Here is a 26,261-nt window from a genome sequence, read left to right on the forward strand (position 1 = left end):
AAACTCCTGGATCAGTCCGTTTGTCCACAAAATGAAACAAGTTCTCTCTTGGCTCATGTTTCATCCTTCCACCAAGTTTCATTGTAGTCAGTTCAATAGTTTTTGTATAATCCTGCTGAACAGACAAACAAACAGGGGCGGAGGTAACAGTCCTTTGTCGTGTCCCTGAACACAAGAAACCCGGCGCTCTTTACTTGGTAAGAAATATTTATTGTTTAACAGTATGTTTGCGATACATTTTATAAAGCTGTGTTAACATTCTGTAATCTGAAATGTTGATTTACAATCCGAACAGGACCGAGGACGAGGAAAGACGAGACTGTGGCAGGATCCAAAGGCTTCCACGGGTCATCGAGAACTGAGGAATGTAATTCCATTGTTTGTGCATGAATTTAGAAACACGGTACAAGTGGAATTACAAATCAAGAGCCTTCAAAATGGAAGATATGATGGAGAGGAAACTTTAAAATCTGACAAAGACAAAGACAGAGTTCAGCGTCCACTGCTCAAACACACCGCTCATCCAAATTACACCGGTCAAAGAAATTAACTCGTCTTTACCGACAACGTCATAAAGGCTGAAACAGATTGTTTGTAGCGATAAAAACAAAACAGGCCTTTACCACAGGAAACGTTCTGACCTGACGCACGCACACACACACACACACACAGACACACACTATGTAAACAACAGTTTCCATTTTGGAGACTTCATGAGTCTTATTGGTGCCACAAGCTTTTCCTTCGATCAGTCCACATCCACAAACTGAGTAAAAATCAACACGACCACTCTTGAAAAGTTAAGCTGAAATGATTTGATCGCCCCCTGTAGGCTGGCTGCTGCCATAAACCCCGCCTCCTCCGCCTAGCAGGTAGGAAATGGACCAAATTAAAAAGTCTGAATACGTCAGATTCATTTTTCAAGACAGTTTCTGTTATTTTAGGATTTTCACACTGATCCTAATGTTTCTGTCATGATTGACAGCTGAGTCTGACTCGTGATTGGTCGAGTGCTACCGTGGCCCCGCCCCTCGATCAAGACTGAACAGACTCTGATTCCAAATTATGTCAAAAGGGCAAAATGGCAGCAAACGTATGTTTGATATTTCAGCTTCACCTTTGTACAAGGTTGAGACGCGTCGTTTATCTTTATTTAGAATAACATCCTCTATGAAAAAGACACATTGCTCTTATATATTAATCTATTCTGCACATCTTAAATTGTTCTTTCATTAATTTAAGCCAATTTAAGTTTTTTATTGAGGCATTTATTTTTTATTTTTCTACACAATACTCTTTTTTTCATGACTGAAAAAGGACGGATTTTATGGAAACCAGTGAAACCCCCCCCCCCACTTGAAGATGGCAGATTAAGTGACAGCGTATATAATCTGCGTGTGAGAGAAATAAACTCTTTATAATTATATGGTCTCTCTAGCAGGGTTGTTCCTTTCAGCTGCATTATATTTACGTCTTCCAACCTTTGCATTGGTATGTGACCATGAATATTTACACTGTTTACAGACACACCAGCTAAAAACAACAGATCCTGCAGCACACAGAACTCTGAACCGTCTCTCTCACCACTGCACCGGGAAAAAAAAAAAAAAATCTACTCAGGGTTAAAATTCCTCTTATAAACACATTAGACTATATAACACAAATTCATTTGGAGCTGATGCTGTGCGGCACACAGCAGGAAGAGCGTGTTAACGCTGCTGGGCGGCAGACAGTGGGTGAAGGGCGTATTAACTGGAGTCAGCAGTGAAAGAGGCCGTTGAGGCTCGGCGTTAAACACACAATTGCACACTACAACATCCTATCATTAGGTTGCCCCTGATACTGGCCTGTCCCTGAAGCAGATGTAGGATGCCGCCCCGCCTTGCTGAGCAGACAGAGGACGGACGAGTCTTCAGAACTCCTCGTGAACATTTCTGGCGTAATCCATGAGCTTGCTGCCCGTGAAGTATTCGCTGTACTTGAGGATCTCGTCCAGCTCCAAATTATGATTCTGATTCTCATCTGCGACGGCGATCATCTGCTTGGCCTCGTTCAGGGCGTTGTGCTCATTCATCGGGTCCATGTACTCCTGTGAAGACACACAGGAAGACACGACAGAGGAAGAACGTCAGTGGTGAACCCCTTCATATTCCATCAAGGTCTCCACGACAACAGACCATCACAGGCCTAGGTCCATCGAGGAACCTGTGATCTAAACACAGCTTCAAGACCTTTTCCATTTTAATCACTCACCTCCAGTTCCTCCATCGTTACGATGCCATCGTGGTTTGAATCGATGACTTCCTCGAACTCCTTCTTCCTCTCTCGAACCCAGTCGTCGTCGATGTCCTGAGCCTGCTGGTTCTCCACGGTGCCCACAGGCAAAGAGATGAACTCCGACAGGGTCAGTTTCTTATCGCCGTCCTGGTCTGCGAAGCAAAGCACCATCGTTGAGCAGGAGGAAAAAAAAAAAAGTATATTGATTTAAGAATCTAAGTTAAATAGTTCTGCTGAAGTAATATTTACATACAGTAACATAAACAAGTCAGATGACCTCATGAAGTGAAGAAAAGCAAAGTACAATGTCTCTGTTACGTGAGGACGTTTGTTTGGAGCAAAAAAAGCCACAGATTCAGCTCGGCAGAAAGTTTTATCATCTTTTAACTCAGTATTTGTGTTTTATGGCTTTAGAACTTTACGGGTTCGGTTCACTCTCGCTGCTATCAGCCATAAAAACCAAAATACTGAGCTGAGAGACTGTAAAACTCTCCGCAGAGCTGAAACTATGTCTGAATCAGCTTTTTAACAGACAAACCAACAAAGTTAACAACTAGACAGTTGAGCATTTAACACAAGTTTAAAACAACAAAGCTCCTGACTGAGACATTTGAAGTAAACTGTACCTAAGTCCCGAACAATCTCTTTGACCATGTACTGGAGCATTCCTCTGCTGTGCTCAGGGTGGAGGAAGGACAGGAACTCCTGCTCGTTCAGCAGCTGATCGGCCGGAGGGCTGTCGGCCTGAAACCAGCGATCCTTCAGGCTTTCCAAAACCTCCTGAGCTGCAGTGAGGAGAATTACAAGAAATATATAAACGAGTTCAGTCAGATTTTAATAACACTGTCACATCGAGCAGAGCCATGGGGAACTTCCCTCGCCCTTTGTCAACACACTGTATTGATTTTGTGGGTATACCAACCAGTGATGTTTACACAGGGTGTTGTCTAACTGACACTGGCGCACGGTTGATTTGATTTTAAATCTAAGGTTAATGCACTGAAGGCGTGTGTATACAGTATTATATACAGTATTATATATAGTATACAGGATTTGTTGACCTCCAATATATGTGTGGTGTCTCTGTGTTAAACAAAGAACTTGTTGGCACTAGTTCTTCATGTTAAATAATAGCAAATGTAAAAAAAGTAATATAAACATAAATACTTTTAATGATACACCACGTTAGAGGTTTCCTTGTACAAGTTCCAGCTTCAGTTCTCTTTCATTTCCGATCAAATGGGATTAAAACTGAAATATTCCAAACTGCATCCAATCATGACTTTGCAAATCGTAATAAAATCAATTTGGTTAATGAGGCCCAGCCCTATTCCAAAATGTTTTATACTTACTTTCCTCATCCAGTTTCAAATCTTCATTATTCTTTATCTTCTCGGCAATTTCTTTTTCATTGAATCCTTTGCTGGCCAGAAATTTGATTCGGTATTCATCCCATGTCACGTGACCTGCGGAAAAAGCATGAATTTGCATTTTGAAAAAATAGAAAATGATCAACAAGGCTCAGCGGAGTCTGTTGAGATGTAAGTGTTCTTTTTCTTTTACCGTCACCGTCCGGGTCGACAGCGTGGAAACTGTTCTTGTTCTCCTTCGTTGCCTCCTGAAAGTGCTCATCCGTCTTCTCCATGATCCAGCGCTGCATCTCCTTGGCGCTGACACTTCTATCCTGGTTGAAATCAACTCTGTAAAAAAATTATTAAACATTTAACAAGTATATTGTGTGGGTATACATATCCTCATGTTTGCTCTGAAGGTGGTAGATTTTGCTCTAACTGGACAAAGTGTCTCGTAGTTAATAATCTAGAAGTTTCACAACACCACAAAACTTTCACTTTCTTATTCTGTGGGTTTTGCGAGACCATGTTGTTGTGACACATCCCAAGCATGTCTAGATCCAACACATCTTCAGCTTCTTATAACACAAACCTTATTACAGAATTAAGGATGAGCATTTGAAACACTGACTGACTTCAGTGAAAACCACGTCTTACTTGGTGAAAATGTCAATAAGCTTCTTCCTGTTTCTCCTTGGCTCAGAGTCCTCATCGAACTCCTCCATGTCTCTGCCCAGGAACACCTCCTGATGGAAGTCCTTATTGAGCTGGCCGTCCAGCTCCATCTTCACCCCGTTCAGGTGGTCCGGGGGAAGGATCTCGTTCTCGTCCTTGTTGGGCGGAGACTTGTCTTTAGCGGCTGACATGTTGGCTGGTCGTGCATGCACGTCCATGGCGTGGAGAAGAATACAGAGGAGCAGAGATGCAGCCATGATGTTTCTGCACCGCAGTTCCTTCCAAACGGCCATGATTGTCTGTGGAAGGACACATTTAAAAGCAATGTGTTAGCGAACTCCAGAAAATGACTGAATCAGGCAAACTTAGTAAAGGCAAAGACTAAATAATGCAAACTGTGAAAGCTTGCAGTGCTGCGTTCCTGCACCACAGGAGTTCCAACAGAGTTGCAACGCGTGAACCAGAAGGTCCAGTTTCGACATATTTACATTAATGGACAAAAATAGACTCAATGCAAATGTTAAAAATCCAGGAAAACACAGAAGCACACAGAGAAAAACAAACAACTGTGTGTGTGTGTGTGTGTGTGTGTGTGAACATCAGTTATAAAACACAGAGAATTTCAAATGGAGTCGACGTAGATGTGTTAAAGGTGTGGATATAAAAAGAAGAAAGATAGCTAGGAGTAATATAAATATATAGATAATAAATCTTGAAAAACAAATTAAAAAAGAAGTATACCTTTAAATACTGGAGTAACAAATGGTTGAAACATTCAAAAAAACAATAGATTCGTGTTTTAAATAGTTTTCTTCTGAGTAATGGATCTGTAGTTGTGAATAAATCATTGATACGACACGAGGAGGAACATCTGGTAGAAACTAGCACAAAACACACACAATTCACTGTTTACCAGGATTTTAAATGTTTCCTGAACACAACGAAATGAGATTAACTTTAGCTAACAACACTTTTTATTTACTTAATATGAATTTAATTAACTTTAAGCTGCGTCGCCATCATTAAACCGTGTGTTCGCGAAGCGGCGGATCACTCGTGTGAATATATCGTCACTAAACAACGTAGTTATGCTAAGCAGCTAGCAATAGCAGGCTAATGAGGAAGCTAGCTGCTGTGAACGTAACTTAAAGTAAACAGATGTAAATAGAATTTAAAAAAAAAAAAAAAGTTCTCACGTGGAATAAAAAAAACAACCGACCTGTCGAACCCGGTGACTGACAGCGACACTGCGGGAGAAGTCGACCCGACTGTGGGCGGAGGAGCAGACGGCTAGCTGCGGTGTTCAGGTACCGGGGGCGAGCTAACGTGGATCCAGTCCGGGCTGTCGGGCTCCAGTTCCTGTACACGTGGCTCCACCGCAACACCCCCGCCTCCAGACGTGGGACGGCCCGGTGTGATACGAACCGCACACGGAAGCGGGTTAATGACCGCAGAGTCCGCTCCGTCACGCGCCTCCGTCGGTTGCTTCGCTCGGGCTGTCAGTGGCGCTGGAGGCTAACAGCTAGCCGTGGCAGCGGGACGCGTCACTTCCGCTCCGCACTTTCAAGGTAAAACGCTTGTAGATGATAGAAATACTTTTATTATATATATATATAAACTGTATAATTCATATTCATGTACAGTTAGGTTTAAATTGTATGTAAATGGCAGCTATGATGAATTAATTAGAATCAGAAAAGTGTATGTAGGTGTGGATAGAAGTAATAAAGGGATAGGAGTGATTGATAAATAGCTGAAAATCACATCTTAAAAAATAAGTATACGTTAAAGTAGTTAATCGGTAAATGAAGGAAATATTTTAAAAAAGTAATAGACACATCTTTTAAATGGTTTGCAAGTGAGTAATGGATACATGTGAAGGAAGAACTGGTACAAACCTGCACAAAAAACACAAAAGTTGTAGTTAGTCTTATTTTAAACACAAGACAATGTAATCCCTTTCTTTTATTTTGATGGTAAATGTATTATTTGATTATGTCTGTGTCCCTGTTTGTCAGCAGGTACAGGAACTCTCACTGGGAAGGAGCTGGTGAGTTGTTTGTACTTCGAGCTGCGGCCTCTGGGTGGCGCTATGTTAAAATGTAATGGCTAAACCAAGTGGCAGTCTGAAAATGTGAGTGGTGGAGAAGATATCAGGTATAGGCACTCCTGAGCCAACATGTCATTCATCCTGATAAGACTTATTTTAATGAGTTGGACGATGAAAGAAAGCAGACGACAGGAACATCTTTTTATTTACATCAGTCACAGGTTATTTACTGAAAGCTGCAATTTAAGCTACGAGAAATGTAAGAGTTCCTTCAGCTCTTTTCCTACAAAGGATCCAGAGAAGATATGTCTGAGCACCAACACAGGATAAAACCAACAGCTATGCTCTGTGTATGCAGAATATAACACAGTGGAGAATCATTGGCAGGTTTCCACATAGTAGATTACGCAGGATAATGCCTCAAGGTTTCAAAATAAAGGGTAGGAATTTGTTTCTACGTCTTGCTTGGATGTAAACACGGGGCTTCAGAGTGGAGTAGGCTGATATTGAGCCAACGTGACAGACACTCTCAGACAGATACACAACTTTACACACGACACACACAGTGAACGTGTCTGCCAGAGAACCTCCTCAGCTCCAGCATTTCATCTATGAGATAAAACAGAGCTGAATAAGCTCGTAAGATTGCCAACAGAGAGAGAGAGAGAGAGAGAGGGAAAGGAGTGAAGGAGAGGGAGTGGAAGAGTGAGAGGGGGAGAAAGGGTGATGATAAAACTCCACTGTGAGCCCTCCTGCAAGCTCAGAGCACAGGAGCAACCCAGACCAGAGGCGTCCCCACATCAGCTCTCTGCACTTGGCCTCGGACTCGATGATTTGTGGGGACACTCAGTAGCTGTGTCGGCCAGAGGAGGTGTGAGGAGCACACCTGTAGAGTTCTGCTGTTTGGTGTGAAGCCTCCTGAAGGAAGAAGAAGAGGAAGAAGACGGGGCAGACATCTAACCTGGACCTCGTCCACCTCCTCTTGGGCTCGGTTGATCCCTGCTGTGTGTGGGGGGGGGGGATTCTGCCCAACGTTTTTGGATCTTGCAGCTTCTCCAGCCACCACGCTGCTCTGCTGCAGACTGGACCCAGCGCTCGCTGTGAGAACCAGCAGGAGCGAGCAGGCAGGGCACAGAAAACAGACAATATTGCCATCCATCTCTCTGAACCCTGCAGCCCACCCTCAGCTTTGGACGCCCCTCCTCTCTGCCTCTTCTTTTGCCCCCTGTGCCCCCCTCCTCCTCTGCACCTCACCCCCCAACAGAGCAGAAAGCGTGAAAAATCTCACTAATGGGTTTATTTGCTGTCAGATCTGCGCCGATCTGTCATTCCCTTGGACCATTCCTCTTGACACATTTCATAGTTGAGTAAGCCTCCTGGCTCTGTGTCTAGAGTTAACAGTGCCCCTGCAACGTCGTGCTGGCTGAGCGCTCATCAAGAGGGGAGCAAACGGCGGCAGCAGTCAGTCTTGACAGTCTCTTGGACGGGGAGTCCCTGCAGCTGCATTCCTCTGGTCTCCCTCTCCCTGGTGGGACTTCCAGTGTTTGTGTTGAGCCTCGCAAGGCATCCTCAGCTTCTGTGCACTCACACGACCGCTCCGTCACATAAGATTCAGGCTCTTTCTGCAGGGTGCGGATCGAAGGAGTGTGAAGATGTGGTGTGGGGCCGGGCCTCTGGCGGTGCTGGCTGCAGTGTTTTGGACTCAGTGCGTCCTACTGGATGGGGTGGAGGCCAAGAAGGAGAGAAAGAGGCCAAAGGAGGCCACGCCACAACACACAGAGGCATTCAATGCAACTCTCTCCAACAGCGAAGAGGTCGGTGGAAGCATCAAGGTAGTGACATGAAAATGCTCTAAGTGTTTGATGTTTTGAACTTCTGTTTTTAATCAATGAGCTGCTTCATGGTGATATCAGATACAGAACAACAACAGATAGAGTTTGAATCCAGCCTGAAGATATGTCAGATATGAGCAGATGTCTTGTCAGTGCAGGCGATAAGTTGAATTGTGGCAAAGGTAAAAGCCGGGACAGGGCAGGTGTGCCCCGCTGGGGTCAAGCCTCAGACACTGAGATGGACGGAAAATGTGTGAAACGCTAAATGGATGACTTCCGGAAGTATGTCAGGAATGTGGACATCTAAGGGCTGATCAATGCATCAATTAGCGAGCGCAGCGGGTGTCCGCCAACAAATGTTTCCAGCCCGTGAGAACAAATCAAGATGCAGTGAGGTTTCATGGGAGAGAGTTGAGATAAGATAAGATAAGATAAGATAATTATTGTCCCTCAGGTGTTAGTGTCTTATCTTTGCATTTTATACCTTTATTTCTCATGTTTATTTTATTTTCTTTAACTGTGGTTAGGATTTATCACTTTATTATTTGAAGGGCTCAGATTTTGTTTCTTATCCGTATTAAGTATTTTCTTGTCTATGTTCCGATGAGCTCGCCACGACTCAACTCTGTCGATGCGCCAATAAAGTTAAAAGTTTAATAAGATATTTATTGATTGTCACAGGAAATTAAGTTAGAAACAGAAGAACTGAAGTTTCTATGATATATAATTCGATCATCCTTAACAGTCAGAACGGTCGTCCTTAGCTGGAGACCAGCGTTATTTCTATGAGAAACTTATTCCACAGGCACAACAGTATTACAGTGGTACAGTTCCATTTTCAGGAGCGAGTGTTGGCCCTTGACTCTGTTATTTATTGGTTTATTGCGGGTGTTGCATATTTGCAAGGGTTTCCAACAGGCTATTTGTTTTTCTTTCAGCCCACCCATTATGTTGGCATTCTCGTGTAACTCCCTCTGCCCTATATACCAGCCTTCTCTTCAGCGTCTACCAGTCTCTGGATTCCTAACGGCAACCTCCACCGCCTTTTTTCTCCCCCCCACCCTTGAAAACCAAGCAGTGAGGTCTCCTTTGTATCTTTAAGAACACATTGTAGGTGGTTGTGGCCTGGTGGTGTTTATTTGACTTGCTTTGCCCTGTAAAAGCACAAGCTATGAAGAATGACCTTGTGTCAACCCTCGAGCCTGCTGAGGATTGCACCCCATTGGGATTTCACTCCTCTGTCTCATAGAGCGTCTTCACAAACACAGCCCCCACCCCCCCTCCCCGTCTCCTGCAGCCCCTTATAGGCCCACCGCCGTGATGTAACTCCTGGGAAAGTTAGGTAGGCAGATATTTAAAGACTTATGGTGATGTTGTTCCCAGCCCATTGATTCTGTCATTCACAGGCCTAGTCTGACTCCGCTGTGTCTGGGACATCCGATAGGGGCGGTGCGGCCCCGAAAACTGGGGCAGCATGCCGTGTAAGCCCCTCACAAAGCCCCATAGAAAGGGTCCTGAAAGAGAACACCTCGGCGAGGATTAGCCCCCAGTGCCTCCCTCTCTGACATTCTTTTCATCTCATCTCCCACAATCAGAGGGTAATGACATAATCACTCTTAAGACACAGTGTTGTGCCAGATAGTGTCTTTGCCAAACATTGTCACCTCTGGACGAGAACCTGAGCTTTGAGCTCGACGTCCGCGGAAGTGGCTGCATTCAATGTCGCATTCGTCGGTGCCACTCTATCCGGGGGTTTTTTTTGTGTTTGTGAAGAAAAGAACGTTCACCACACACAGTGAAAAGTAGTAAACTTGATTTTCTTGGGTAGTTTGTGAGTTTATCTCATTACACATCTGTAATGTCCAAGAGAAAAACAACCATCTGAAGCTGTCTTGGCAAGAAATGTGTGTTCTCAAACAAGCCAAACATTTACACTGCACATTTACATAGTTTTTCCCCTTGTGCCCAGTGGAAACAGTCGAAACAGTTCTTATGATGGCATTTGCTTTCTATCTGACCAATCCTGTGTGTGGGCTGTTGGCAGCGTGCAGACGTACACTGCATTCCTCTGGAGATTTTCCATTTGAAAGTGATCACAATAGCGAGGTATGGAGTTGTGCCGCCAGTGGAATTTTTTTAATGAGATGATAAGTGAAGTACATTTCAAACAATGTCTGCGAACCTTCACGTTGTAGAATTTCGGAGCGATATGTCAGAGGTACACATTTGTAAGCCTTATTGGTCTCCACTCTAAAGATGAGAGGAATCTGTCACTGTTGAGAGCAGCGAGGGATCTGTGATGGCTGTAATTGGGGAGTCAAGTCAAACATCACGCCTGGCGTGTTGAGTAATGGCTGGGTTTAGCCCGAGGCAAGGGTTTTTGTTTCCTCTCTCTCATTCCCAGTGATGATTAATGCGTCAGTGTGTGGGACCTTTTGGTTCAACCCACACATAGGAGACGAGAGCGAGTCCCACAGGAATCAGGGCCACTGTGAGAGCACACACCTCATGCACCGCTGACAGTGTGAACCACCTTTTAGTTTGAGCTGCGTGATGATGAACTCTGCTTTCAACACGTCCGACCCCTGACAAGGTTACGCTTGTTTAACACAGCGAAATTACCTAATTAAGTCATCTGAGCGAGAGCAAAGAAGAGACAAATAATAAACAGTCTTTTGTTGTTACATATGAAATTTGCAAGTAAAATAAACTGCACAGTACGCGCGTTTCACTTCACAGACGGAGACTGTTTTATTTGGATTATGTTTCATTTATAATAGCTTCAGATTGATGCCAGATTTACAGAAATCCCTTAATCTTGCCTGATTCTTCTCATGTGCTGGTCATGTTCCTGAAACCTCAATTTCCCAATTATTGCTACACTTTAAAATAAACTGCGACATCAAGTAAAAACAACTAATTAGTCAACATAATCATCAATCAAACATAGATCAGATGTATTCTGCAAAATGCACGTGATCAGTACAAATATGGAAAGTTAATTTAGTGCTACAATTTCTTGTGCAGTTAGAGATTTGGGGAAAAAAAGGCTTTATCCATTTTCTTGCCAAGAGGAAATGTTGAGGAGAGACACCCCCCACTCATGTCTGTCCAGCAAAGAAGCACACAGAAGTGCTTTAGCTTAGCTTAGCATAAAGCCTTCCCAACAATATACCAGCACCTTTGAAACTTCCTCGTTTATCTGGTTTGTTTAAATCCTAGAAAGATCAAGTGCTTTCAGACAAAACCTCTGGAGAATATCTCCACAATCGCTTTCACAACAACATGAACATCTCTGCAGAAATACAACTTGTTGAGATCAAGTGTTTGTGTTGAAGTACGTCGACACAAGCTCATATAACCGATAACTCTTAACTGTTGTCTCATCAAGTTATCTTAGTCGAAGTGCACGTATGGATCTTCTTTTGACTTGAAATATTTTGTATTCTTTTGTGGTTTGTCTTTTTCAGTTTTGCATCAGACATTATCTGGAGTTTTTATTTGGGGGCAGGCAGGAGAACCTCTCCTCTAAATTTGCATTCTCTGGATCACTTCAGAAGATTAGCAGCAGTTCAATGAACAGCTGAAAGCAGCTTTATTGAGCTTCAAAGGTGTTGGTAGGTTGGTTTGTAACCTTCCGAGAGCAGTTTCCTCATTATTTATGCTACACTGAGATACAAATCTTCGAGTTTGCTGTACTAGTATGAGAGGGGCATCAATCTTCTCCCAGCCGGAAAAAATGGGCTGCTCCTTTAATGAAATCAGAAATGACTGAGGAGTAACTAATGATTTCCCTCCTCTAACGTCGTGCCTTAGAGTCAGGCCATGGGGCAAAGCTGTGCCTGAGATGGAACTGGATCGCTGGTGCTTTTCAACAGCTCATTTTACCTACCACAGGGAAAATGAGCACTCGCTCCAATTTCAAAGCTATAATTTGTACACAAAACAGATGTGACACAGCGATCAAAGCAATCAGCTCGTATCACCTTCTCATATCGAGACGAGGCCAGGATTGTCTCTCGCATTTTCTTCAGCAAAAACACAAATTTAGTCACTTTCTCTCGCACACGATAAACACATAGACAACTTTGTTTAGGCAACAGTAAAGTTAAGAAACGGCAACTTAAAATCAGGCTCAGCTATATCGTTACATGTCTGCGTTTCAGTTACACCTCCAACTGGTGTTCCTGCTGCATTTGCTGAATTAATGGTGCGGTGGAATAATTATGTTTTGCACACGGTGCTTGCCAATTGAGTAATAACACAGTGAGAAGGGAACAGAGTCAACATTGCATGCCTCACTGTATTTAGCTCTTTGGTGATAAATCCTCAAGGCAGTTAGTTTCTGTAGGAACACAGGGGTGGAGGCATGACGGCTGGGATGCACGCAGGTTACCAGGATCCCCCCGGCCCACACAGCCTGGGGATCCCTTCCTCCTGGGGTGGGATGGGCCCAGCGTCGGACCCGTTCACCCATGCATGGATGACTGCACAGGGAGCAGTATAGTGATATAAAAACAAGAGATTATGGAAGACTCTCTGTCATCCTGTCCAACCTCAAACCTGCCTGTGCAACATTTTTATCAGCAGCAAATGGTTTTGTGTCATCTTGTGTGCACGAACAGGTTGAAAAGCAGATAACACGTAAAAGAAAACAAGTTCCACTGTACACATGGAAGAATTCAGGAGCTGGCTGCAGCAGAGTAGAGTTTCAGTATCTGGTTGCAGCCCCAGAGACATGTTTTAACAGTTGTGTTTGTGTTTTTGGTGGCATGGTGCCCCAGGGAAATATTTTCCCATTTTATTGCTTCGAATAAATTCTACCTAATTTTCCCAAACTACATGACAAACATGCTTAAAGCAAAAAAAAAAAAAGGATTATTCTCGCAGCCCCAAATCAATCTTTGGAGGGTAATAAAATCTCCTGTGCTCCTGGGAATGATCAGCTTTGATTACAACTGATCCAGTAATTGATCCAAACACACGCGGGGCTGCCGGTTAATAAAACATTCTCTGTTCACTTTTATTGTGGGTACTAAACACACTCAGCGGTGAAAAGTGATAAACGATATCTGCTCAAATGCTGCACTTTGAATGATTTGAGGTACGTGTGCTTTCCCTTTAATGTTACTCATACTTCTACTTTGATATATGTAAGGAGTGTCAGTTTAAGTTAGAAAAGATATAAGACATAATAAACTATTAAAATACAAAGCATGGTCAAAGATTAAACCAGTGATTCTCAGCATTGCCTATTTGGGGCCTTGGATACGTTTCCCCCTCTGAACTTCTGAACTTTTTGTTTGAAAATGCAGAAGAAGCTTGGAAACGCTGCTGGCCCTGTGTTAGTTTGAAAACTCCGGGGCTGCGTTTTAGTCTGGACAGGCAGAAACGGAGATGTTAGGAAATGATGACATAGGCTCTCATGACCGCTTGCTGATTGGCTCTTTTTGGTCACGACGTCGCCTTCGCTCTTATCACATGACCTCATTCTAGAGTTGATAGAGCTCCAGTAGCAGAGGAGCAATGTTATTGTTACCCAGATAGCCATTGTTAGCAAAAACAGTTCATAGTAACACATTACCTGGCATTTCCTGCATACTAACGCCATAGTAACATGTACGACATGTTTAATGACAGAAGCTTTCACTACTGTTGATACACGGCGCAGCCATCTTGGATTTTGAAGTTGGGGAAGGTGAGATTCCTTCAACTTTAGAGGTCGGTAATTCCGAGCTACGAGATATAATGGGATGTGGCAATAGTGTAAGATTCATTTAAAGCTACAGCGCAGATAATTTATCTTCCCCTGCTGGCACATGGAGTAATTACACAGTAATAAGTGATATAAAGGCTAGTAATACTGCATCAAGTACTTAAAACTGTGTTAACCTGTATAGGTATAAGTACATTTTGTGAATTGTGCCCTAAAAATACAGTTTTACGTTTTATTCAGTTTCTTTGCGTAGTTAGATGAGAACACCTATAGTGTAGAGCTAGTTAGCGTAGCCTAAAGTAATCGACGTTGCTGTTTCTGAGGAGTCTATGCCGCAACTTGACATTTTCACTTATATACAAAAGTACGTTGACTCAAAAAAAAAAAAGATCATATCATTGTACTATTTTCTAGTTCTTAAAGGAAATTGTTGAGCACAGGACTTATATTAGAGGAACATTCTTGTCTTGGGAGTTTTACTGAAGTAAAGGATCTGAATTTTTTTCCGCCAGTGAACACAGTACATCACATTCTTAAGGTCTGAGCATCAGCGACGTGTCATGATTTAGAGCCCCATCAATGAGGATAAACACGGGACTGGAAGATTTAAAGTTTCTCACCTTTCGACAGAAGACCTGACACGGTCTGCGCTGTAAAAGGCGTGCGCTCCCGCCTGCTGACAGACGAGGCCACTTTGAGGCACTCTCACATCGGCGGTGATCAAAGCCGGGGCCCCGGTGTTCTTCATCAACTCTCAGACTGATACCTGGATCTGCTCCCTCCCCACTTTGTTCAACGGCATGTTCATGCTGATACAGAGCAACGCCACGGAATCCATAGTTTACTTTACGCCACAGTCGATAGCAGCCAGTGAATGATTGAACGCCTTTGACAGGTTTTTCTGTGCGTGTGCGGACTCTTTGAAGTTCTCGGTCGAGACGGAGTCTCACCTGCATACAATGAATCACAATTTTCTTTTGGCAAGTTGCATGAACCATCCCAGCTGTCACTTTGTACGTTATGCTCTGACAGCACAGACGGAGGAGCAGAGAACGCGATCTGTTCCGTGAAAAGAGCCGAGCATTTCTTAAGCTGATGATTAAATTATTTACACAGTGAATTGCTGTTATTTTTCAGCTCAGATATATAAAGGTAATAATTACCTTGCTCGTAGCCTTTCTTCCTTGAGCACAGAAAATCCTGGAGGGCAAGGTTTTTAATGGTTTAATTACAATGCTGAGTATTAAAGAGGATAACAAGCTCAGAGTATGGCTGATTTCCTGGCAGCGATAGTCCGTCTTTTTTATTATTATGCAGCACTGAGATGTGCAATTATAATCCACATGTGTGGGCCGAATTGCTCTTGAACATTAAGACAATGATCTTTAACATAAACAGAATAAATGTGGAGTTTTCACTTTTTTGGGGAACAGCGGCCACTGGCTGTCAAAATGACTTTTGGATCGTGTTGAGCCGTCCCAGCTGATGATTCACGCTTTTACTATTATTCCCAGTGGAAATATACTCAGACTGCCACAGGCGTGGAATACTTCTACAACCCACAACACAAACCCCTTTCATAATATTTCTTTAAGCTTATAGAACTTGTAAATGAAAAGAATAGCATGACATCTTGGACAGTATTCTTTCTCACTTTTTTGTCGGGTTATTTGAGACAGATTGACACTAGACAGCTCGCCCGGCTCCGTCTGCCTGCCAACACCTTAAAATACGCAGTAATTAACGTGTCATATCTCGTTTGTTTAATCTGCACAAAAGCTGACATGGAAAAACAACACGTTTAGTTGTCGTCTGGATGGTGGAGGTGGGAAAGATTCCTGTTTTTAAGAGCGGGATCAGACGACACGTTACCGTTGTATCACGGCAGAGTTGTGAGCGTTTAAAACGCAGTGTGCAACAATACAGAACAACACTATAGACATCAAACTTGAGTTTAATTGCACTGAACAATAAACTTTTTCAGGTTGGATATTTTGGTGCTTTCAGAGTGTCCTCATTGTAATTTTGAGTTTGATGTTGATATACATGTTGGTTAGTTGGAGACTTGTACCTATTATTATATTAATTAAAATCACAAATTATTATTTTACACTTCAGTTTTTTGTTGGAGAGTGACGTTAGAAAACTTTGTGTTCATCCTACCTGGTTTCTCTGCGGTGAAGATGAATGTTTTTCATAAAATGAAGCTGAATTTGCTTTATTACTGTTCATATGTGGCTGTTTGGATGATTTACTGAACCGGTCTGTAAATCAGCTCAATATAAGCTGTGCCAACAACAAACGATACCTTACAAGATGTATGTTATACATTTATACAGCAAACCGACAAAATCAGTCATCATATTTTATTATTTAGCATTAGGAGATTTCTCTCAGAACCAGGTGGAGACTAAAACTGAGCTCAAAGAGTGAATATATTTGCCAGGTGAACACAAACATGACTCTAACAGAATGATAGAGTTGCTCCACAAGCTTTAATGTTGTGCTTATTTAACCGGGCGTGTAAATAAGCATCATCGCCATGTCAACGTAAGAGGTGATGAAATGTTGATGTTGTGTTAACAGCTTCTCTCCGATGCCTCCAAGTTGCCCAAAAAGCTGTTATTGTAGGTTTAAGTGCATTTTTTTTCGAATATGTTAATAACTATTAAAAAAATTTAAAACGCAATGGAAAAAGCAATTTATCCAACAGTCACATGGACACAGAACAGAGTGGTGAACAAGAATTCTTGTCTTAACCGAATCACTCCTGCTTTCATCTGCCTCCAAGCCTCGAAATCACAACAAAAACAAGGAGGGATCCATCATGCAGCAGACGCAGCGCCTCTTACGTTGTTTATTTTCTCTGCTGTCAGACAGAAGTGAAAGTCACCGAGAGAACGAGACTGCTGCAAAACCCAAACATATACGTAAAAAAAAAAAATTGTCCTTAATTCCAGCATATTGAAAAGACAAACAAGGAGTCACTTTGTTGTGGTGGAACAAGAGGAAAGTCTTTAGAAGTGAAAAAAGGGGCATGTTGGTTTTGCAAGATAAGTGATCCGTGTCCCTCTGCCAAACCTAAACAAATTCCATTTCAGACAGCTCACCTCCACGGCCTGTCTTTATCTGCTCCTCTATCTCAACCCAGGGCACTTGACATTCGGGGAAGGGTTCGGGTAAAATCCAAGCTCACTGTAATTGGAATCCATTCAGCCTCACATTTTACCGTAAGGAAAACATGCCACTTGCGGTAGTACGCATGAAAATGTTGCTTCCGGGAGATTGTGTCTTATCTGTGTGAGAGATCCCAGTCTCTTATACAGTAATTTATTATCCACCAGTTATTTCAGATAAGGACATTGAGCGTACGCACGGTTTGGAAACAATCTTAGATCATAACTCAGACTTGTATACATACTGTGTATACTTTTGTTATCTTGTTTATGAGATTTTCCATCATAACATTAGTCGCACTGGTAGTATTAATAAAAGCAGCAGACCAGTATGTCTTTGGATGGAGGAGAAAGTTTTGGCCATTTTGACATGTTGTTACAAAACTACAGTAATTGAGGTCTGCGATCCACAGAATCTACATCACACCACTCATTTTTCACCAGAGCGCTCATGGAAATTTTCATGTGCTGAAAAACCAAAAACCCTTGACGAGGTTTGTTTACATGAATCGGGGCATATTTGGGCAAATAAGAAGTGACGTGGCACCTGAGTGGATTAAAGTGAAGCTTTCAGAGAAGAATGGTGACTAAACTCAGACGGTAAATTAAAAAAAAGCCACATTTCTCTTCAAGGAGCAACCGATGAAAAGAGAAAGAGGTTTTTCCCCGTTTGACCTTCGTCTGTGTCTGGCACCATTTAACTGTATCTTTGGTCTACATTTTCCACTGATGGTTTAAAGGGAGAAGTAATGACACATGGGGTTTCATAAAATCTGAATAAAATACATGATTGAACTGGTAAACAGAACTTTTTAAAAGGTTGTTGTAATAGATGATTAACATACAGTGTAGTGAGGTATTTTATTTATGGATATTTGCCCATATCATTATTAATTAGACTGTAATTTCCATTATAAAATAATAATAAACTTTATTCACAAAGCACTTTTTAAAACACCTTTTACAAAGTGTTTTCACAGCAAAGCAAGAAAATATATGAGAAATAACAATCGGCAGGATGCAATGTGACAAGTAGCCCAGACAACCACGTTCAGGTGGTTGGAAACGAGGTAGTGTTCAAATTAAATGAATTAATATAGAGCTTATAACACAGGTAGCACTTAAAAGCAGTAATTTGATAGTAAAAATATATTAAAAAGTACAAGAAATGGTGAAAAGAATGCGATAAAAACACAGTTAAACCACAACATCACATGAAAGCAATGCTATAAAAAGCCTATTCTGTATTTGTATGCTGTTGGCTGAATGATCCATTGGGGAAATCTTCTTACTGTCTTTTTTTCTGCAGCAGGTTTCTGAACACCAGAGAGTCGACCCACTGGGATCATGGATGGACTTTGTCAAAAGACCTGTTGGCAACTTCCCTGGAAAGTGTCGCAAACGCAAACGTCCCCTGGTAAATCCAGAATATGCCCTGTAAAATATTAGAAGTTACTTTTAATGATATGTTCAGATCAAGTTTGACGCATTGTTCTGTCTGTCTGTCACTAGCCGGGCCCACCTGGTCCTCCAGGTCCTCCCGGACCTCAGGGACCTCCTGGCTCTCCTGGGGCCGAAGTGACCCAGGAAGTTCTTCTCCAGGATTTCAAGGAGATGATTAAAGGTATGAACATGTTCATATTCCTCTTTAGGCTAAAAGGTTATTAACTGATAGCTATGCACATCTTTACATCCATTTATTCACCGCATTATCATGAGGGCCATGTTTGAAAGTCAACGTTACCTCAGTCTGTTGCTGTAATAGCCTGGATGTGTTTCTGTCAGAGGCTACAGAGAGGAGAGCAGCAGCACTTGACAGACAGACCAGCCCCAGCCAGCTACCGACAGCCCTCCTCACTCTGGAGGGGATGACCCCCTACCGGCGAATAGAGGAGGCTTTCCACTGCAAGCTCAAGGGACCTGTGGTGGTGGACAAGAAAACGCTGGTGGAGCTCCAGAACTTTCAGACAGTATGTTTGTTTGAAACCAAGTAAATGTTTATGAACTGGTTCAGCTTTGCTCCCTGCTCGTGGCTTAAAAAAGTAAAGTTTTGGCTGATCCTCCCCCGTTTGTTTCTGACCCATTTGCTTCTCTGTATTAACTGTTTGTGAAAGAGTGACTGTTTGGAAATCATTGCTTTAGTTTGCATGTGGGGGGATTATGAGCAGATCATCCCCCTCGCTGGTAACTGGCACTGGCAAAGCATGCAGTGCCACTCCGGGACTCAGACTCAGCTCTTTGGTCAAAAATATCTACTTTTTCAATCCTACACATCACTCTCTGGGCGGCATACAAAAGGCACTCTGTCTTAGACTTGGAATAAAGTGCGGAGAGGACAGAAATAGACACTGTTAGAAACAGCATGCTGTAGTGGAAGAACTATGCCTTGTTGGGATGGGCTGACGAGGCTGGAGGGGGAGTATGAGGCTCTGCCAAACAATTTAACATCTTAATGAAGCACTGTGTTGGTGGAGAAGTGTTACTACACAGTTATTTTTGAACATTTGAGAATGAGACAAGGAGGCATTGGATTAAAAGTGAGGTGTTTGTGGTTTGAGACAGCAGCTTCATATCTCTACAATATACATGATCTATGACGAAGTTGGTAAAGTGCATTAAAGTCCTCGCTCCCCTCCCGTGTTTACTCCCCTCTTGGCATTGTCAGGATTGCAGATATCCAACCTTGAAGCTGTTTTCAGACATGAACCTCAGGAGAAAGTTTTTTTTATAATGGGGTCCAGACTTTCTCAGGAGTTTGCCTTTCGCACACGAAGACGGGACGTAACGTAATAATTCTGCTGCAGAGATCATGTGTTTTTGTTTACGGCACTTATTGTCAAGCGCTCTCTTGACACCATCGCTGGCGTATTCTCACATTTTCATCCCCAAATATTTGTATTCTTTTTTCGATTTTTGAAGTTTTGTCATTTGTTTGAAACGTCATCCACAAACTCCCCATTCGCTCATGAATTGGCCCACTTGAAATCCTTATGAGCCGGGCACTGATCACCGTTACAGAGTTACGTTGGTGAACTTTTGTTTAAAGCTCCCAGAGAGGACATGTAGGGAGTTACCAATGCAAACTTTAATTCAGGTTTTCTGTGCTTCCAGCCGCCTGCTAAAGGAGCCTTCCTCAGAGGGTCAGGAATGGACCAGTCTACTGGGAGATTCACAGCTCCCATCACAGGGATCTACCAGTTCTCTGCTAACGTCCACATCGGTAAATGAAAACAGTAATTTCTCAGTACTACACATTGACTGAACTCCCTCATCCTCCTGTTGGTTTTGTAGAAATTGTAACAGTGGGAAAACTTACTGTCTTATTATTGTTACATGGAGTTTCATGACATCATCTTTAGCAATGCTCCTGTCAGTTTGCATCTGAAAAGCATTAGCCAGAGTGACTGGAAACAGATGAAGAAATAGGGCTAATTCTGACAAATGTTATTGTATTATAATCAATACATTTCAGACTGAGGTACTTTTACAAACCCTGTGACTACTGGAGTTAAGAGAAAGTGTGTAATACTGCAGATCCCAGATTTCACCAGGTAGCAAATGCTCCCAAATAGTGTAAACAGTATTTACTAGTGGTAAAGAAGAGAGAACACCAGTCCAAGGCTACGGCAACACGGGCGACATCACTGAGGATAACAAAGTCAGAGAGCGAGCAGAAGGGGAAGAGCAGGACGATTTAAACAAACACGCCACAACTTGTGAACACCACAAGAGGGATGTTCACACGGGTTTTTCTCATGAATACAGTGAACGTATATAGCATATAACACAAAGGCGAGTGGTGCATCGACGTCACTTGTGTTGATGAGTCCCTGCCGCTGCTGCTACAGAGCGCTGGTCGTCTATTTATTACAACTTAATTAATATTTGATGTATCATGTTTTGACACCACACTTCCTCAGGCTCTTAACAATACACATGCCAAGTGCGAATCCATTACAATGAACGGATCCTGAGATATGCCAGTCACTTACAGATTTCTTGAATTATTATGTAGACATAGAAGTCGGTCAGTATCTTCTTTAAACATCTAATTTAGGCTCCTCCTTCTTGTTCTTCTTGTTAACTGCCTCACAATAGAAGATCCTCTGTGTTCCGTCCACTGAATGTTTTCACTGTGAACTACAAGCAGCGTCAAATTTCAAATTTAAATTAGCTTTATAGATCTCTGATACAGCTGAAGGGACGAGAACAGTGAGACATTGGTATCAATGAGATGCTGCATCATTCCTGTGAATCCCTCGTGCGTGAAGATAATTCTGTAATTTCAGATTGTACGTTGAACAACAACAGCTGAAAGAATCCAGACCACAGGGGTTTGATTCTAAAATACATTTTACACTGTATTCGTTTTGGATGTTTGAATCTTTTGTTTTTGTGAGCCAATGGCTAAGCCACTTTTTTAATGTGATCATTTATAGACCACAACGAGGTGAAGAGGAGCAAGAGTCAGCTGAAGGCCAGGGACAACGTCCGGGTGCTGATCTGCATCGAATCCCTCTGCCACAGATACACGTGGGTATTCAGCGTCGTGTTAAAACATGTCGGACCATCAAATATACACCAATGTCACAGTAGTCATGTGGTTTTTATTTGCAACACATGTTGGTCAGTGATACTCAGTCGATAACATTTATATCGGGAAGTCATTAATGTCACTGCACTTTGAATTCTTGACATTCCTCTTTTTGTCAGTTGTTTACTATTCCTATGTAACAGTGATATTTTATTGGTGTTCAGTGCTGCGTTTACTTTCACCAGAATTTATGAGCTGTTAAAGGTGTTGTCTGTTACAGTTTGTGTGGAACCAGTTTGGCATTTCCTGTATAAAACCAGAGTGCGTCGCTTAGAGCCCTCGTCCCTGTCGCCTAACTAATCTTTATAGTTTCACCTTTGACACGCAGCCTGTAGCATTCAGCAGCAGCAGAAGTGACATGCAGGACGTGGGAGGCAGATAATCAAGGATCAGACACTGCGGGCGAAAATTTACACATCCAGTTGGGAACGGTTCTGAGTTCTTTCCAATATTTCAAAATTTCTATTTACATAAAGTCAGGGAAAATTGCTGATTCGCTCCCTAAAGTCTCCCACAGACTGTGCAGCGCTCCACAGCCTCCCGTCTAGTGTGGTACAATGAGGGGAACATATAAATAATACTATTATGATGTGTTACCTAACCCAGAAGAGTTCTTGGCTTTTTTTTTTTTTTTTTGGGATTCGAAGCCCCAGCCAGTCTCGCTCTCCCACACATGAAAATTCAGAGAATGTGAAATGAGGCTCATTGTGATGGCAGTTAGAGCGAAGACAAACATGATTGATTTGCCATAAAAATGTAGCGTTTTCCACTTAACGGGAGCCAGAGTTCTCACTGTGTGGTTGAAGCCTGCAGTGACGTTACAACCGTTTCTCCAGACTCCTGAGGGCACTGAGTGGGTAAAAGAAAGGTTCTAGAAATGCGATTCTTCGCTTTCTTTTTGAAATGAGAGATACCATCCAGATGTTTTTACACTGGGGTGGGGCATATGGCCAAAAATGATCCCTCCACATGAGTGTGAGAGTTTTTTTGTCTCTAAACATTGGTCCTGCGATACGCTAACAATCCCTCCAGGGTGTACCCCACCTCTCGCCTGATGCCAGCTGGGATTGGCAGCAGCTCCCCCTGCAAGCCACGAAAGGAAACTTTGGATGAATTTATGTCTCGACACTGGGGACCCTGGACATGTTGCCAGTGTATCGCAGTTCCAACATACAGAGAACAAACAACCATTCACACATCCAATTAACCTAATCCTAGTCTGCATGTTTTTGGACTGTGGGTACCCTTCAGAAACCCACACGTACCTTCTTGCTGTACTTTCCGCAATTTCAAGATTTTAACCACGATCACACTCTAAATCAGGAATGTTTTATTATGATTGCAGCTCATTGGAGATGATTGTTGGACTAGAGAGTAACAGCAAGATATTCACGGTCAGCGTGCACGGGCTGCTGGAGCTACAGGTGAGAAACACTCCAACAAACACAAAACATTAATGGATTCATGCAAAAACCTTCTGCCTCAGTGTTGTTTATTTTCCTCTGCAGGCCGGGCAGTACACATCCATATTCGTGGACAATGCAGCTGGTGCCTCCATTACAATACAGAACGGTTCAGATTTCATGGGCATGCTGCTTGGTGTATAGCCTCTCCCACGAACAGGGCACCATCCAAGCCGTTCCACTGCTGCCCCTTTTATTTTTTCATTTCCACGGATTGATTAAGAGCACCGCCACACAGTGCCCGACCACAGGGGAGGTTCGAAGGAAGCCAGGCTGACACTGACTTGACTGCTTGTCGGATGTTGAAGGACAATGTGGAGAACTCAAGGACTGAGTTCTCTACGGTGCACTGTGACTCCCCTGAGGAACTTGGTTGCCGGTTGCTTCACCAATAAAATAACCTGTATGTAAAGCAGTGAACACGTCTTTCACGGTATATTTTTCATGGTTGTTGAACACCTTTGCAGTAGCCCAAACCAAAAATCCACGTTTTTTTGTGTTCTCTGTGTAGATGTCAGCTGGAGAACATGAACGAATACATGTCTGTGTTTGTGTATACTGACAAGTTAATGTTTTCTCTTGTATACACGCACATGAACCATTCTTATTATTATCATGGGTTCAATTTTACATTTAAGTTATATAGTACATAGACTCTGTGAGTACACTGGACAATGGAAATGCCCCACCAACAGAATGTGGACGTAGATAAGTTATAGATCACATATGTAATTACACATTTTGTAACATAGCTTTCACTGCATTTTTAACAACGTTAGCAGCGTGGCTAGTCGGTTGCCCCACCATTTTGGTCCAGACCGAAACAGCGCAACATGTATAAGACGAATTGAAGTGAGACTTTGTACAGATTTTCACAGTTTCCAGAGGATGCATCCTACTGACTATGGTGATGCGCTGACTTTTTATTTAGCCTCCCCATCACACTCGTGGTTTGGAGTGAAGTATCTCATGTATTAGGTGGATTGCCAAATTCACGTTTCCCTTTAAGAGGAATTGTAACGATATGTTAGCATGCCAACATGCTAAAATGAGATGGTAAATATTACGTCTGTGAAATATCAGCAATGTCTCAATTAAGGGGGTTGATCCTTTGGAGGACGCAGTCTATCCGGGCCACAAAGACTGCCTCCTTCATGGGCCGGGTAGACCGTAAACCCAACAGAAAGGAGACGGTGTAGTCTACAGGGGCTTTCCTTGATGAGCTGCCATTACCTCTTTAAAAAATGGTTTGTCACCGAAGCACAATGAATCATGGATATAGACTTGGTCAGGAAGGTTTCTTCTTTTTGGAGCCTTCGTTTCGCGGGGATGAAAAGACGCATTTGAAAGAGAATGGGGAAGTCTCGCTCTTCAAATGCAGCCTCCAAAGAATGCAACCCCCCGAATTGAGACACAGCTCTCAGCGTGTTAGCATTTGGCTGACGTTACATTTAGCTCAAGGAACTGTCGTGTCAAAGTTCAACCTCGTGAAGCCGCTAGCAGAGCTATTAGCTCGTATGGCGTAATCACATTACGGTGGAAAAACCAGGCTGTTGCTCTGCGTGTTGTGCATTAGATAAACCTTTAAGATGGATGACAGGACAGCTACCAAAAGTGAAGCCAAAACATTTTGATGGCCCCCTGGCGGCTGGCTGTGGTACAGGTCAGTTAGCAGACAGGACAATCTCCAAAGATTGCTCCTGTTCTTTTAGGTAGTTCTCATCACACTGACGAAATGTCATGATCGACAGCTGACACTGACTCGATTGGTGTGGCAGGTGTAACGGTGGGACTTTGATACTGTCAGTGCAAGATGGCTGCCCCCGGATCTGTGGGATTTCGGCTTCATTTTTGTGCAATGGGAATAAGTGGAGATCATCATTTACAGTCTAAGGTGCCAGCTAAGCTGCAGTTCCAATGCTGCTAACAGAGGATAAATTCAAGCTGCTCGAGCAGTGTTTTTGTAACAAACTTCTCGCTGCATCTGCGTTTATGTTCCTCCAAGGTAACATCTTTTTGTCTGGGCTTGTTATGAGACCAGTGTTTTATTGCAATTTTCTGGAAATACAGAAACCACAAGTGATTACAAATTCCTCAATCTTTCATTGTAAACAGCAGTAAAGATCAGTGCAGCTCAGCTATGAGTTCAACAAATGTGAACTTTTGGTACAGCCACTCCACCATGGACATTTGCGCAAGAGCTGTTTTTCCAGGATGATGTGAATACACCTTTAGTCTTGTTAAACTGCGTCAGACCGATCTGCATACACCTATCGACTGTAAGACAGCTGTATGAGAACAACTCAAGTTTCTTTTTGCAGTTCCTTCTCTGTTGTCATTTATTAAAACTGTATCTTATTCTTTTCTTAACATTTAAATGTTTGTAATTTATCATAACTGATGTACCAGTAACATTGGAAAGCAGTTGAAATTTGATATGGTATTTATGTTTGAGAATATGTATCAGTCGTGTGTTGATTTACACTCCTGTGGACTGTTGAGACCACAGATTATTACGAGAAGAAAATGATGTGTCTTTGCTATTTTTTTATTACCCATTATATTCTGTCATTTCAAATTAAACTCTTCAGAAACATTGCTATTTGGTCTCTGCACACGATAGTGATTTTTATTCGTTGACACACCTAATGTTCATTATAATCACTATCTATCTAATGTCTTTTTCATTTTGTATGATCAGAATTGTCTTTTTTTTCCTACATATCTGACTTATTTATCAAAAATATTCTCTGCAGTGCAAGACTTTCCATTTCTTTGTGGCTTTATTTGAATTGCAAAATACCTAACTGTAAAATATGACTAACAGATCTTGATCTTTTAATCATATTTGTTCAGAGAGCCGAATCAAACGGCTAATACTTCGCCCTGTTTGTTTAAGTGTATTCTAAAGTCCTTTATGTTTCCACTTTAATTAAAACTGAATAACTGTGGTCCATCATGCGGCAGATAAATCTTGCTGCTCTTTAATATCAGTATATTGTTGCTCGGTTGGTATCAGAAGGCTTTAATAACAAGGCTCTAATAGGGTCTCAGACTTTATGGCTCGGATGCTTGTCCAGCCAGTCAAATTAGCTTGTTAGCATCATTGCATAAATGCCTTATAAT

At 42.4% G+C, this 26,261-nt stretch overlaps 2 protein-coding genes across 5 annotated transcripts; one reads left to right on the forward strand and one right to left on the reverse strand.

Moving 5' to 3' along the window:
* Positions 1-189: 189 nt before the first annotated feature.
* On the reverse strand, positions 190-5,863 carry sdf4 (stromal cell derived factor 4). The gene is made up of 7 exons (XM_020105268.2): positions 5,524-5,863; positions 4,287-4,603; positions 3,841-3,977; positions 3,630-3,743; positions 2,904-3,062; positions 2,254-2,429; positions 190-2,089 (listed from the first exon to the last, which is right to left on the reverse strand). The coding sequence occupies exons 2-7, from the start codon at positions 4,595-4,597 to the stop codon at positions 1,913-1,915; spliced, it is 1,074 nt and encodes a 357-aa protein (XP_019960827.1). The 5' UTR covers positions 4,598-4,603; positions 5,524-5,863; the 3' UTR covers positions 190-1,912.
* Positions 5,864-6,504: 641 nt separating this feature from the next.
* On the forward strand, positions 6,505-26,090 carry c1qtnf12 (C1q and TNF related 12). Of its 4 annotated transcripts, none has more exons than XM_069527125.1 (8): positions 6,505-8,186; positions 18,391-18,495; positions 18,591-18,702; positions 18,864-19,048; positions 20,190-20,298; positions 21,518-21,611; positions 23,018-23,096; positions 23,181-26,090. In XM_069527125.1, exons 1-8 carry the CDS (start codon positions 8,007-8,009, stop codon positions 23,277-23,279), a joined length of 963 nt encoding a protein of 320 aa, XP_069383226.1. In that variant the 5' UTR covers positions 6,505-8,006; the 3' UTR covers positions 23,280-26,090. The 4 variants fall into 4 exon arrangements, with proteins under 4 accessions (XP_069383226.1, XP_019960833.1, XP_019960832.1 ...); XM_020105274.2 differs by having other exon boundaries at positions 6,505-8,168; XM_020105273.2 differs by having other exon boundaries at positions 6,511-8,168; positions 18,388-18,495.
* Positions 26,091-26,261: the final 171 nt, after the last annotated feature.

The sequence above is a fragment of the Paralichthys olivaceus genome, chromosome 6 (genome assembly GCF_024713975.1).
Source record: "Paralichthys olivaceus isolate ysfri-2021 chromosome 6, ASM2471397v2, whole genome shotgun sequence".
Classification (NCBI taxonomy): Eukaryota; Metazoa; Chordata; class Actinopteri; order Pleuronectiformes; family Paralichthyidae; genus Paralichthys; species Paralichthys olivaceus.